General features: G+C 36.4%; 4 protein-coding genes across 4 annotated transcripts; 2 read left to right on the forward strand and 2 right to left on the reverse strand.

Moving 5' to 3' along the window:
- The first annotated feature begins 239 nt into the window (after positions 1-239).
- On the forward strand, positions 240-3,100 carry LOC114523670. The gene is made up of 7 exons (XM_028544667.1): positions 240-546; positions 1,328-1,390; positions 1,885-1,968; positions 2,099-2,180; positions 2,325-2,388; positions 2,505-2,640; positions 2,834-3,100. Exons 1-6 carry the CDS (start codon positions 521-523, stop codon positions 2,513-2,515), a joined length of 330 nt encoding a protein of 109 aa, XP_028400468.1. The 5' UTR covers positions 240-520; the 3' UTR covers positions 2,516-2,640; positions 2,834-3,100.
- Positions 2,631-4,850, reverse strand: LOC114530505. The gene is made up of 6 exons (XM_028552063.1): positions 4,705-4,850; positions 4,187-4,292; positions 3,937-4,098; positions 3,556-3,708; positions 3,114-3,224; positions 2,631-2,912 (listed from the first exon to the last, which is right to left on the reverse strand). The coding sequence occupies exons 1-6, from the start codon at positions 4,848-4,850 to the stop codon at positions 2,631-2,633; spliced, it is 960 nt and encodes a 319-aa protein (XP_028407864.1).
- A 1,334-nt stretch (positions 4,851-6,184) lies between these two features.
- Positions 6,185-7,526, reverse strand: LOC114530513 (the record flags this gene model as incomplete). The annotated part of the gene is made up of 4 exons (XM_028552076.1): positions 7,464-7,526; positions 7,043-7,218; positions 6,574-6,805; positions 6,185-6,262 (listed from the first exon to the last, which is right to left on the reverse strand). Coding segments are annotated over exons 1-4 (549 nt in total), but the record flags the coding sequence as incomplete, so codon positions are not given.
- A 784-nt stretch (positions 7,527-8,310) lies between these two features.
- LOC114530527 (HMG domain-containing protein 3-like) lies at positions 8,311-12,816 on the forward strand. The gene is made up of 8 exons (XM_028552097.1): positions 8,311-8,604; positions 8,685-8,883; positions 8,982-9,392; positions 9,779-9,928; positions 10,659-10,813; positions 11,558-11,683; positions 11,907-12,133; positions 12,387-12,816. Exons 1-8 carry the CDS (start codon positions 8,311-8,313, stop codon positions 12,814-12,816), a joined length of 1,992 nt encoding a protein of 663 aa, XP_028407898.1.
- The last annotated feature ends 158 nt before the right edge of the window (positions 12,817-12,974 follow it).

A 12,974-nucleotide genomic window follows, 5' to 3' on the forward strand; every position in this document is an offset into this window, starting at 1 on the left:
TACACTGTCAATTACACATTAGTGTGTGACTGTGAGTCTGTGACTGTGTGTCACTCCTTCGCACTAATAAAAATGTACGCATGGAAAATTATATCATTCAAAATACCAAAACAATTGAACGAACACTCACCTGTTGTTCTTCTTTGTTTCAAGGAGCTTTTCGTCTTTTGAAATTCCCCAAAAGTTAGTAAAACAGCTGTCACTCACAGATATGTAGCACCTCTCGCAAGATCTAACCTGATTGGCTAAAATGAGATTTCGGGTTTCAAGGGTTTCGAACCAATCATAGAATAGAATTTAGAATTTTAATTATATTTGTTAATTTCCGGAAGTCAATATGCCTGTCATGGCGCAATGCGATGTATGAAAAAATACTCGTATATATACGTTTACTTTCTGGTTTTTGCTTGTTTTTAATAGTTATTAATTGCTCTGAGTTTTGTAAAGTAGACTCTGCTGTGATAATGCGCTTCTTCAATCATTCTGGCGACCGACAACAACAGCGATATAATTTGAAACCATGATATTGAAGGACAAGCAATGGAGGTAAGATTCCCGTATTTTTGCATATTTGCGGACAGCAGTTATACGTGTACCTCAAGGACATACTTATATAAGTTATATAAACGTTTTATGCATGCAACAAAGTGTTTAACCGTGATAGTTTCGACCAAAGGTAGCTTTTGTAGCGTTGTATATTTATACGGCAAATATCTTCGAGACTATCTATTATTAATATCCCAAAAATTATAAATTACAACTTGCTGTTTTATACTTTATATGACATCGTTGAAAATATCAATTCCAAATTCAAAAAAAATTAATACTGACACTATAGCACAATCTAGCACAATAAAACGGCAGGAGAATGAATGACAAGAGTACGAAACTACCAGAAATCATCTGGCACTGTCAGTTTTAATATACAAATGTTTTTTTATGCGCAATCGTTGCACTGCCATGGTTCTTCTTCCATTGGTAGTGCTGTTAACTTTACACATTCCCTATAAGAAGATATTTTGTAGGTTATAGAAAACGATTTTATTAGTTATGTAATATCAATTTAAAAGTCTTCTGAAATATTTTTTCGGCACGTTGACTAGTGTGGGGTAACAATTTTAAATTGGGTCTCTCCCCGAAGCAATATATGTTGGAAAAATATTTTCTTTAATTTGGAAGACTATTCCATAGAGTTACGATGAGTGTATTGATTGTATTTTGTGAAATTGATATTTCAATAACATATTGCTACTTACAAATGAAACCATTTATCGCAGCCATCACACTGTACCCACTGATTAGACCAATCTTTTGTTGGACTTACTAGGCCACATGCTTGGCAGTGCTCTGTTGTTGGGGAGCTTTTTGAAATGTTCTGCCTGACTGCAAGGTATTTTTTGAGTAAAAATTCTATTTTATTAATTTTACATTACCAGTATATAAGCTTTTACATATAGTTAATAATATTATTTGCATATTGTACCTCTTCTTGTTTGAACTCCGACTGTCCCCTCTGCAAACAGCCGTTTCTTGGCCTTATCTAAGTGTGTGTACAAGTGAAGATTGGTTATTTATTATTGTAAATATTTAAAGGCAGTGAGATTGCAAAATATTTATTGCATATGAAAATTTTGTTTTATTTTTATATTGCGTTTTAATACGTCTAAATCACTTGCCTTTTGTAGTTTTTGGGTTAGGGTCTGTCTCTTCTTCAAAGGTTGAGAGCTTTATCCCAGCTTGGACACCCTATAAAGAAGCATTTCAAATTATCCTAACTCCTAAGTATTGTGTAGGAATTGTCAAGCAGGGCTGTATTAACACTATACAGAATTTACCTATACTAGAATTTACCTTTTGAAATACTTCTTTTCTATTTGGTGTTAGTGTTGTCCACCATTTTGCTGTGTTTGGCGATAAGAAGGACTATATAGTTTTAAAAGTGAGACATGATAATATAATAAGTACCAGGTAAATTAGATATATAGATAATAAGGTAATTAATTCAATTGAATGTTCTAAGAGTAGTGAGGATTTCATGGGGTTTTTTTTATGTTTTAATTAATTTTTTTCTATACATGATTTTCCTGTTAGAAATTAGAGTATTCAAGAAATTGTTAACCAAGCCACTTACAGGGGCAGGCTCATTTTCTCTTTCTGGTTCATTGGTGCTACCACACAAGGTGTTTACAAAATCTAAATATAAATAATAAATTAATTACCTGCAGTATGTGTGTACACACTACAAACACACTACAAAATCTCATCCATTACACGTTAAGAAATGATAATGAATTATATTAATAATTAATGGCAACTAATTATAGAACTATGCAAGACATGGTTCATGTCCATCTCATTTGGATGTAATATGGTATATATGGACAGGAGGCAAGAACTAAAATCATCTCTACACTCATACAAGTTTTATGATTAAATATTAATACCTTTTCCTAGATTAATCAGCCTTTCTTCTACATTATTTAATTCCTCCTCTTCTTCTTCAGTTATTGCCTGATCTGATGTTGCTTTATCCCCAGAATCTTCACTTTCATGAATTGGCCATTCAAGATTGAATTTATCTGCTCATAATAAATGATATGCAGGGAATCAAAGATATTTTCCATTTTCATTTAAGATTTTGTAAGTTTCCCTTGAAATGACATCCCAAACACTCTATTATTCACTATTTGTGCACTAAAGAGCATTATAGCATATATGACATATTTACCATTAATTATGTGCAGTGCTTCTGGTTTTATCACTGCAATTGGAATTTTCCAACCTTTGGCCATCTTGCATTTCTCCTCGTTTCGTTTTTTTATGTCTGTTATAGTACAGTCATCCTGAACAGCAAACATCATTGATGTGCTTGATGTTTTATCTGACATACTCTTCAGAAATGCTGAAACATCCTGTGTGACAGATGGTACATTAAACAGTGTATACAGATTCGCATTAAAAATAAAAATGTAAAACAGGTATGTTCTTTATTCTTAGGGGATTTCAATTTATTGCAAAGTGTTGCGTGATCACTTTCTTTTCATATGGGTTCACAATCAAGGTCATTAGGTGCACTTAATTAATGTACACAGGACTATCTTATGACAACATACCTTGCTTTTTAGATTGATAAACGTGTCCAGAACAGACGATTTTATTCCTATTGCTGGGCCATATTGTTGGTTAACGGGAACAGTCGTTAATGGGTTAAGCCATTTCATAACCTGAGAAAAACGATAATTAGTTATAAATTCGATATTGTATGAGCAACCTCTAGGCTGAATTTGAATGAATGAAATTTTTGGCTCGATTTTCTTTTCCATTGTGACTGGTCAAGGTATTCCGCTACGGTTGAATTCTCACAATAGAAAAGAAAATTCGACCTAGTGGAAAACTGCCCTAATGACAAGTGCCTGCAAAGCCAATAGGTACACGAACGTAAAGTAATAATTAGCTCGTGAAAACCACATCGTTTGGTTGCATCAATGGTATTTCACTGCCAAATTGGTCGAAATTTAGTTAGTTATTATCAATTGAATTTATTCAATTACGTACATTTTCGTCATCCCTCGTCAGTCTTTCCATCAGGCATGTATTTAATTTTTCCAATAAATCTGGGCCATCATTGCCCTTTTCCACAGCCATATCTTGAATCAGTTTCATAATTGCATCCTTGCATCGTGGTTTTATGCCTACAGATGTTTCAAACTGAAAAAGAACATCATATTGGAGAGGGAAAATCAACATAAAAGGAATTTGTCAGTGTCTTGTTTCCTGGCGAAAGATACCTGTTCAAACAGGTAATACAATTTTAGTACCGAGAATGCACTCCGTTCCTCTGACTGGAAGGCGTACGTAGGTGCGATTCTTGTCAGACGATCGAGCGCATGTCCTAACCCTAGCGTCTACACATTTTTGGTCGAAAGGTGAACGTACTATCGCATATGTTGCTATAATAGCTGAAGCCCCTTGTTGCCATCTGTCTTGAATTTTGGGCGGAACTAATCGTGACAAAATTTTTTCCACCAGGGTGGAAATTGTCGGGAATTGCTGTTGCCAAAAAGGAAACATTCTGATCACCCATGCTAGTAGAAACCCCTATATAAGTAAAGGAAAAATAAAATAAAATTGAATATCCTGTGGCGAAAATCTTACGAACACACGATAACTTCAGATAACATTATACCGTGTGAATTTCAGCTATTGGTCCAATGCCGGCTTTAAGCTTTTGCCTGTCTTCTACCGAAAATGGCGTTTTTCGGTATTTTAGCACAATGATCCTCCCATCGGCTCTGAAAATGTTAATATTTTCACAGTATATATAGGAATTCCGTAGACTTATATGCATGATATGTTTGTGCATGGATACGTTCCAATATAACTAGAGAGCAGCGTCTTCAAACAGCTTCTTATCAAATGTGGTATGACAACTGCCTAAAATATAGACAAAGCACCTCTCGACGTTTTGACCTAAGCCAGGGTCCTTGTCACGACGTAAGGGCGAGAAATGTTTTGTCTATTTTAGGCAGTTGTTATACCACATGTCATGCGAAATTTATATATATATATATATATATATATATATATATATATATATATATATATTTGTATTCATGATCATGAACTATTCTATACGTACTTTGTTGCAAGGGTACAACTAAATACAAATTGATTCGTGCATGTCAATACTCTGATTTCTCTTACCTATTGAAAACATCGTTGTTAGAGGTCAAAAGCAAACTTCCTTGAGGTGCTGCTAATCCACCTGCTATCGACCCTGCAAAGAGCCCACTACCTGTTTGCAGGAGAAACTCTTCCATACCTGGCGTTATTATTGGATCGTCTATCATGACCACTACATTAGTTTGTGTCAAAATTTTTCGAATCATTGCCCTATAGAGCGCAAAATTGAAGCATAAATAGTAATGAGTAAATAGAGCATGTGTATAATGTTTAATTAAAACGTTTTACATTTTTTTGTTGATGAGGGATGCTTTTTCAGTTTATGTACTTCCCTAATAAATAGATGTTTGTTAACTGGACAGAATAATAGTATATTTTGACTTACACAGATGTTCCTGTTTTATTTTGATCTCCACCAGCCAGCAGTAAAGAATGCTGTCTACGATTAACACCCTGTGCCTTGGAAAGGATATCTAGGGTAAAGGATTTCCCGACATTTCGCTCTGCAATGGTGGAATGTAGCAGCAAGATTGAACTCTCGTCTATAATGAAATATGCGAGAAAACTCGAATTAACTCAATTCAACCGTGCATATGATTCAAACCTCGTACGCAAATGTCCTAGCACGAGTATTTAGAGAATTGACTTTTATAACGTCCTGTTTAAGAAAACCTTTATACCACTAGAAATTATGCCATAGATATAGTTGCATCAACGATTTCATGCATACACTAATTATATGCCAAGTTAAGATATTGAAAATTGCGTACCCCAATGGTTATTATCGCCTGTTCTTAAGAGACGAAGCAGAAGAAATGCTGTCGCTAACTTGAAGGCCATTGTATTTTCCTTGAACGCCAATGATTCCTCGATAAATCTATATGAAATGGATTGTGCTCAGATGGTTCACTAGCGAGCTTAGGATGCACCAAAGTCCAGATCTACGACGCGGACGTGACATAAAAACAGTTTTGGAAATTAGTTTTAGTTTTTTTCCGTATCATAAAACTGTATAGAATAATAGGTAAAACAATAGTTTCTCCTCATATACGCGTCGTAGATTTGCTGCATCTTATGTTTGCTACTATTTAACCCACCAATGGTGTTTAAACGACATCTTATACTTTGTTCTTCAAGGGAAGGAGATGTGAACTGGTGCAAATAATTACAATTTTAATCAACCTCACTATAATATTATATGTCTGTAGTATCTAACGCTATTATACTTCAGTCTCTCACGCGACGGTATATGTTTTACAATACAATTTTATGCATTATTTTTCAATTGGGGGGCATGCCTAAATTTCCCTAGAATTCTCGAAACGCCTACCCCCAATATTTCATGTGGGTCATATGACAGTGTCCGCCACTGTTTTAATCTGTGATTTTGAAATCGATTGTATTCGGAGTAAATTGTTGGTAAAAAATGAACAAACCTTTGGCATATTAGCAACAAATTTGAGCTGTCGCTTAATAATCGCTCCTCAAGGAAAAGCTCAAAATCCGTCAGATCCGTTTGGCTAAAATAGTGTTTCTTGTCTTCTTCCTTAAGAAACTGGCCATCATTGTTTATTTGTATCTGAAATGAAACAAACTATTATAGATACATAGTAATTATAATGGGATTTTTACATCGCTATGTACGCCACAGCAACATATAGCGCATGGATGTGAAGAAAGTAATGAAAAAAAAAACTTTGCGGTTGTCATGTCCGCGTGGATAACATAACTGTGCATGTATTTCGAAGATTAAGAAAAGAGGCAGGATTAACCAGTTGCAAGTGAACACGCACTGGGAGTTTTTAACAATGGCAATACCTGCATGCATGTCCCATTTATTTTTTGCGCAATTCTCAATGAAGATTTAAAAAAAAACGTTAATGCCCATACCTCCCTTGAAAGACACCAGTAGCCTGTCTCTTTTTGCCGTCCAATTAGCTCGACCCCGTAATACGCTTTGGGACTCCCTGCGTAGTATTCCTCTTTGAGGTAATTGTAATATGCCTCAATATCCCTCACGTTAGCATCACTTATGTTGAACAGGCCGCCACCGAATGCGTTTCTTGTTTTCTCGAGAAATTTCGGTTTTGAATCAAACGCACTGGCTGGTATCACAATTCTCCTGCGATGAACAAAGCATGCAATTTTAAACTAAAACCAAAAATAGTACAACCTCGAGACGAGAGCGAAGAGAGCTGTCAAAATTTTACGGGATAGGTTATACAGTAATATTACCTTTGCATTCAAAAAACATTGGGTGAAATATCGTTACATCGGGTGATATGGTATGTATGAAAATGTCAGAACAGAACAGACCAATATAAAATATATACAAGAGAAGAATACGATATTGATATACCTTTGCTCGTACTGACCAAGAACCCGGGCCGTACATGAGCACACCCAGCTGCCACAACTCATTTCCCCCAAAAATTTAAGAGTGAAATCTCCAAATAACACCCAGCCCTCGCCATTTTTTATATACGTCTGGCCTTGCTTTTCTGCGAATAACTCGTGGAAAGACGTTTCTCCCCACTATAGAATTAAATAAAAACACCAGTTTTATATACTATGAAAAAACGAAACTGCTCAGTCAAATTTATAGATGTTTTCCAAATTTTGTTCTTTGGCAATAGAAAATACTTTGGCGAAATCGCCCGCTGGGCGGGGTACAGCTCCCTCCCTGCCTGCATCGCGACGCCACTGGTTTCTTTTCTACCGCTAACCTAACGGCTTATCATGCATGTATACATTAATTGTAATCGAAATTTTTAACTCACCTCTTCTTCATTATCCCTTGTCTCAGAATAAATGGAGTCTTCATCACTTTTTGGCGAGCTCATGATAAGCTAAGTAGATCTGTATATTACACCTGTCCTTGATTATTTTGTCTCTCGTCAGTGCACGGTCAGTGTGAGATTTGCTTCTATTGTTTTTGTGTTAGCTTGCACTTTACAAATATGCTGTGTTAGCAAGTCAAAAGTAACTTTGACAATCTGATTGTTCGATCTCCTCAACCAACCAAATGTGCTTAAAAATTGTTTTGATCGACGACATGAAAACAATGCATCATTTGTGTTTTGGTGTAACGTATCAGAACTCCAGGAAAAATTTATTTTAAATTGTTTTAGTCAGATTTGTATAGCTCCATTAAAAATGACAATGGCTTGCACTTTAAAAAGAAGCTGTGTTGGCAAAAAAATTTAAAGCTTCAAATGTATGTTAAAAACCACGAATTTAGTATGAGATATTAGTCACTTTTGTAGAAAACTGTAAAAACACTAATTAACTTTTCTTCATGTTATGGATTCGGATGTAAATATTTTGCTTTTAATCCCAATTTAAAAAAATGCTGTTTTAGCTAAAGCCATTGTTTTGGCTTGAACTTTGTAAATACGCCGCGTTGGCAAAAGTAAAAACAACTATGGCGTTCTATTGTTTGTCCAATCAAAACTTAAGGAAAGTCAAAAGTGCTGACAAGGGGTTACTAAATTGAACAATAGCTTAAACATGCATGATTACTTCATCAACTGTCAAACTTATAGTAAGAGCGTTGCGTTTTATACAATTTTTTCGTTGAGAAGTGATCGTATTTTATTGTAATATTATTTATTGTAATATTTGGATATGGATTCGAAGGGAAGAAAACGTGGCAAAGGGCAGTGCCCGAAATGCAGTGCTGAGTATTTCAATCGCTATAAGCCCAAAGAGTGTTCGAGTTGCGGTGAATTTATTGGTGGATCGCATACGTCAGAAAAAAGACCCAAAACTGCGGTAAAAATTTCTAGCGCAGTCACCGTAACCCAATCAATTGTTTCAGTTGCGACAACTAAACGTGGAAACAGGTGTTTTGTTACAAAGGATGAAAGTGGTAATTGGATGTGTTTGAATAACAACTGCAAAGATAAACGTGCAATGCATGTTAGTTCTGGCGAAACAAAACAGTTTACCTGCGAACACATAAACGAGGCAGTAGATAAAAAACAACTCCTTTGCAACAGATTTCCGTCAACAATGAATCGCTGACAACCTACCCATGTAGCAGCACCATTAGCGAGAGTCTTTCGCGAGCATGTCAGTTTGCAAAAGACAATGGTTTTGCGCCTGTTGTAAAAATTTCACACACCAAGTACGCGATTTACGCAGAGGCAACAGCCAGCAATCCACTTGGTTTTTGTCACGTTGACGTAACAAAAGAGGGTATGTCGTGTACTGGCAAAGATTGTCGTGGTTATATGGCGAAAGGAAAGCACAAAAAAGTGAAGTGTAATTGCATACATTTGCACATGTATTGTTAGCACAACAAAGCAAGGAGACTGAACCATCTTCATTACCTGACAATCCAACCGAAGAGGAACAATTGCCTGATATAAACAGTAAAGCATCCGCAAGGGACTACACAGTTGATATCGCTTTGGCAAGGCAGCTCCCTTATAAATTCGAAAAGACAACTATCGAAACAATATTGGAACATGACGTTAACACCTGGAAAGGCATCTCAGATGGTTGGCCAGAAGTTTTTGTTCCATGCTGTAGCGATTGCCAGAAATGTGGTTCTCCCCTGTCTCCACCTAAGTCCCATCCAGGCAAGAAGGGAAATTGTTACCTCATCACCGATCTGAATCCGTTCAAACTTATTTCCATCAAAGTTAAGATGTGCAGTAACTCCGCATGCCAAGCTATGCACCAAGCAGTCCCATTCGATATTGGTAAGTATCGTCTAAAGGTCGACACAGACCGAACGCGAAGCGGCAACGCGACGCCAATTTTGAGTTTTCAGAAGCATATAATTTAAATTCTGGAAGCAATACTTGGAATCTACAAGAATATCATGATATATAGGTTTAAATTTAAGTAATTTAGCTTGTAGGTACACCATGTTCTATACTACGGGACTTTATTCCGGCGACGCAAAGCGAAAAAAAACACGGGATTTTGGAAATTCCTATTGATGCGCCCGCGAAATAGTACATTTTCCCTTCCCCTGTTGCTAATGATAGACTAACTTATTAGTTCCGATGTTCTTAGTTAACCACTCAATCCTGTATCTTGTGTTCAAGGCATGGTGTATAACAAAAGCAAACATGTATTTTAGGTCTTTTCAATATTTCTGACAAGCTGATGGTATCCTTTGATATCTTACTGGAAATTCGTGAGTACTTCAAGACAGGACATCCACTCACAAACGTTATCCGAGCAAAGTTGGCAATGATGCAGATTAAATCTAAAGAGGTAATAAGTTATGATATGAGTATTGCAATTAAAATAAGTTGTTAACTTACCTAAATAGACATTATGTATATAATGACGCATCAAGCTGTGACGCCTGCAGGGAATTCTGGTCTGAGTAGCAACGGCGAAAAATTTAAAATTTCCCTAAAAGACCAGAATTTCCTGCAGGTGTCACGGCTTGTTACGTCATTATGCATAAGGTCTATTGTATTGCTTGCAACAATCTCTGCCCCCATACCCATAGTCCCGTAGGACTCGAGCTCTGACCGTGCTTTTTGTTTGTAGACACTTTACACAGGAATCTTTTTAGGTTCGACACGCATTGTTCAGTAATCCCAGATCCATAATAGCAAAATTTAGCAAACACGACGTGACGCTTGGGGCAGCTGGGCCCCACAGGCCACTGACTCCGACCTCGTAGGCCATGTATAATAATAATCGTCGAGGTGTGATACCCCCTAAAAACTGTCGTTGTTGGCGAGTGAACAGTTTATCAGCAAACTGTTTGACTGCTTCACCTTCAAAGAGATCTTTATGAGTAAAAATTTCACCAGCACCCGTAATAATGTGACAGTGCTGTTTCAACAATTAAACTTCGAAAGTCCAGAATATTTTTCTTCACGATTTAGCAATTTTTGTATGCTCTAAATGCTTGACAAATGTAAAATGGCTTTAGAATTTTAATTATCTTTATAGATCTACTCACGAGTTAATTCTTTGTTAGAATCCGTCATTGAGTGAACTGCAATACATTGAGGATCTAATATACAATGGTTATTTGATGTTTGAAGCAATAACTGAAAGGGACTTGAACGATGTAATATGTGGTATATGTGGGATTTGCCCAGAAGTTTGCCTTGGTGACGGTAATGAAAAAAATTGTTGCAGTAATGCCGAGGTACAGTAGTAGAACTTACTTAACATTTTCCCGGTGAAGGCGATAATATTTTTTACTAGTATTTTTACAATATATTGGAAATTTGCCATTTTAATTCATTTCAGATTGTTTATGAAAAGACCGACATTACAAATCAAAGAGGGGGGTTAACTTTGAACGAACTTCTGGAAAAAATCAAAAGACAACTAGTTGAAAGAGTTGTTTACACCCGCAACAAGAACCCTTTTCAGATTGGTATAGCGGAGATGCCACTCATTGTTCCCTCAGCCACGGCGAACACCACATGCTATAATACAGAAATGGATAAGAAAAGCAACCATTTAACGTCGGAGAAAGAAGGTGATTCGAAAGTTAAATTTATGGTTTAAATTGTGCTGTATTGTAGCTACTATAATGTTCGATATATTTGTTTGGAAAAAACGTCTGTATTAACATTGAAATCGCAGGTGCATGAAGCAGTGTGACGTAATTGTCGTCAAAATACGTCCATGATTATAATACAACATTTCCTTTAGGTGATCCTGCTATACTCCATCAGCTCATAACCAACGAGAGCTTGGACATTGAAAATTTAAAGGACCTTAGCTTGCAGCAGCTAACTGTCGTTGCAAGCAGGTGTAAAATCAAAACCTCTGGAAAGTCAAAGGTATTTTTTATATAAAGCTATTACAAGTATGTTGCAATCAAATGAGATTATCGTTACCTGTATTTTGTTTTTTTCCTACTAAATGCTCTTCTCCATAGGTCGCTCTCATTGGTGATATTTATAGCTTATACTGTTCCATCATGGTTGGGTTAAGTCCTTGTCATACATTTTCGAAAGTTCCTGGAAAAACTGGTGGATTTTATCATTTCGTTTGTCGACACGGAGTAAGTTTTTTAACACATAAAACATATAAGTGTGGTATGTTATGTACGGCATCTTTCTAAAAAAGGTCCCCCAAAATGTCAATTTTAAGGTAAAATTGACCCCCCAAAAAACGACTCTTTAGGAGTAATTTATGTCACATGGTGGCAGGAATAACTGTATAGATATATAGCAATTTTCGCGCACATGCGGAGTTTATATGAAGATTCACGATCTTTATTTCAGTGTACTGTTGCATCGAAGTTTCTTGCCCTGACCGAGTCTGTCAGAGATGCTGCAGACATTTACTTGTCGCTCAAGTATCCACCAATGGTCTTTATCAACGACACACCTTGTGGCTTTGTCCGACATCTTGAATGTCGCGCTCCAAATGTCTCGAAAGAGCTTTGGGGTGAAAGAAGTGGATGTTTCGAAAAACCAATACATGGAAAGGAACCCAAAGATGTAATTCATAATTATTAAAATTACAATACATGCATGTAGATATAGTGTATATAATATTGCATGTACATATGTATACAGTGGCGTAGCAAGCCTGACGATTTTGTCCTGCTTTGCAAATTTCAAGGCAATAGAATTACTCATTTTTTTAAAAATTTGTTGTTTTCAGTCAATAAACACGAAAATATTATAAAGCGTAATGAGGCGTAAATATTATTAAAAATGTACACGTCTAACAAAATGATATATCTTTTCAGAATCAATTGTCCCGTCTATTGTGCCGCCAGAGTATAAGGCCAGTACTGATACTACAGAATCAAATGATCGCACGGTTGGTAGATGCCATCCACTCTCTGGTTGTAGTGAACGTTACGTGCTTGGTGACAGATTCCACGCCAGTTCTAATCCCCACAAGTCGCCGTTATGTCAGTACCATGATATCAACTTGTGTGCGCAAGCAAACTCCATCACAACTAGCGTACAAGAATGTCAAAATAACAGCAAAAATGCGCGGCGTTTAAGAAGCTCTTGTCAGCAGAATTTCGGGACACATATCTTCTTCAACTACTTAATGGACTACTACCAAAATGAGGAGATAGTGAAAAGGCAACAAATTAACCTTTCCATAGGTAAAAAAGACAACGAAGTGTTGGTAAGAGATGAATTACTGCGATTTAAACTGAAAGAACGATAAAAGTAATAACAATTACTATGTCTATGGTTATGAATTTTAATCAGTTTGCATGTTTACCAAACTTGATAATTTACCAGTTTCGCTGAAGGCGAGCTGAATATCGCCGAGAATATCGCTGAGTAAAAAAATGAGACGAAGTCCTGGTTTTTATTTAGCGA

This window comes from Dendronephthya gigantea, unplaced genomic scaffold, assembly GCF_004324835.1.
Source record: "Dendronephthya gigantea isolate DGI-Jeju-01 unplaced genomic scaffold, DenGig_1.0 000001F, whole genome shotgun sequence".
In the NCBI taxonomy this organism is placed as follows: domain Eukaryota; kingdom Metazoa; phylum Cnidaria; class Anthozoa; order Malacalcyonacea; family Nephtheidae; genus Dendronephthya; species Dendronephthya gigantea.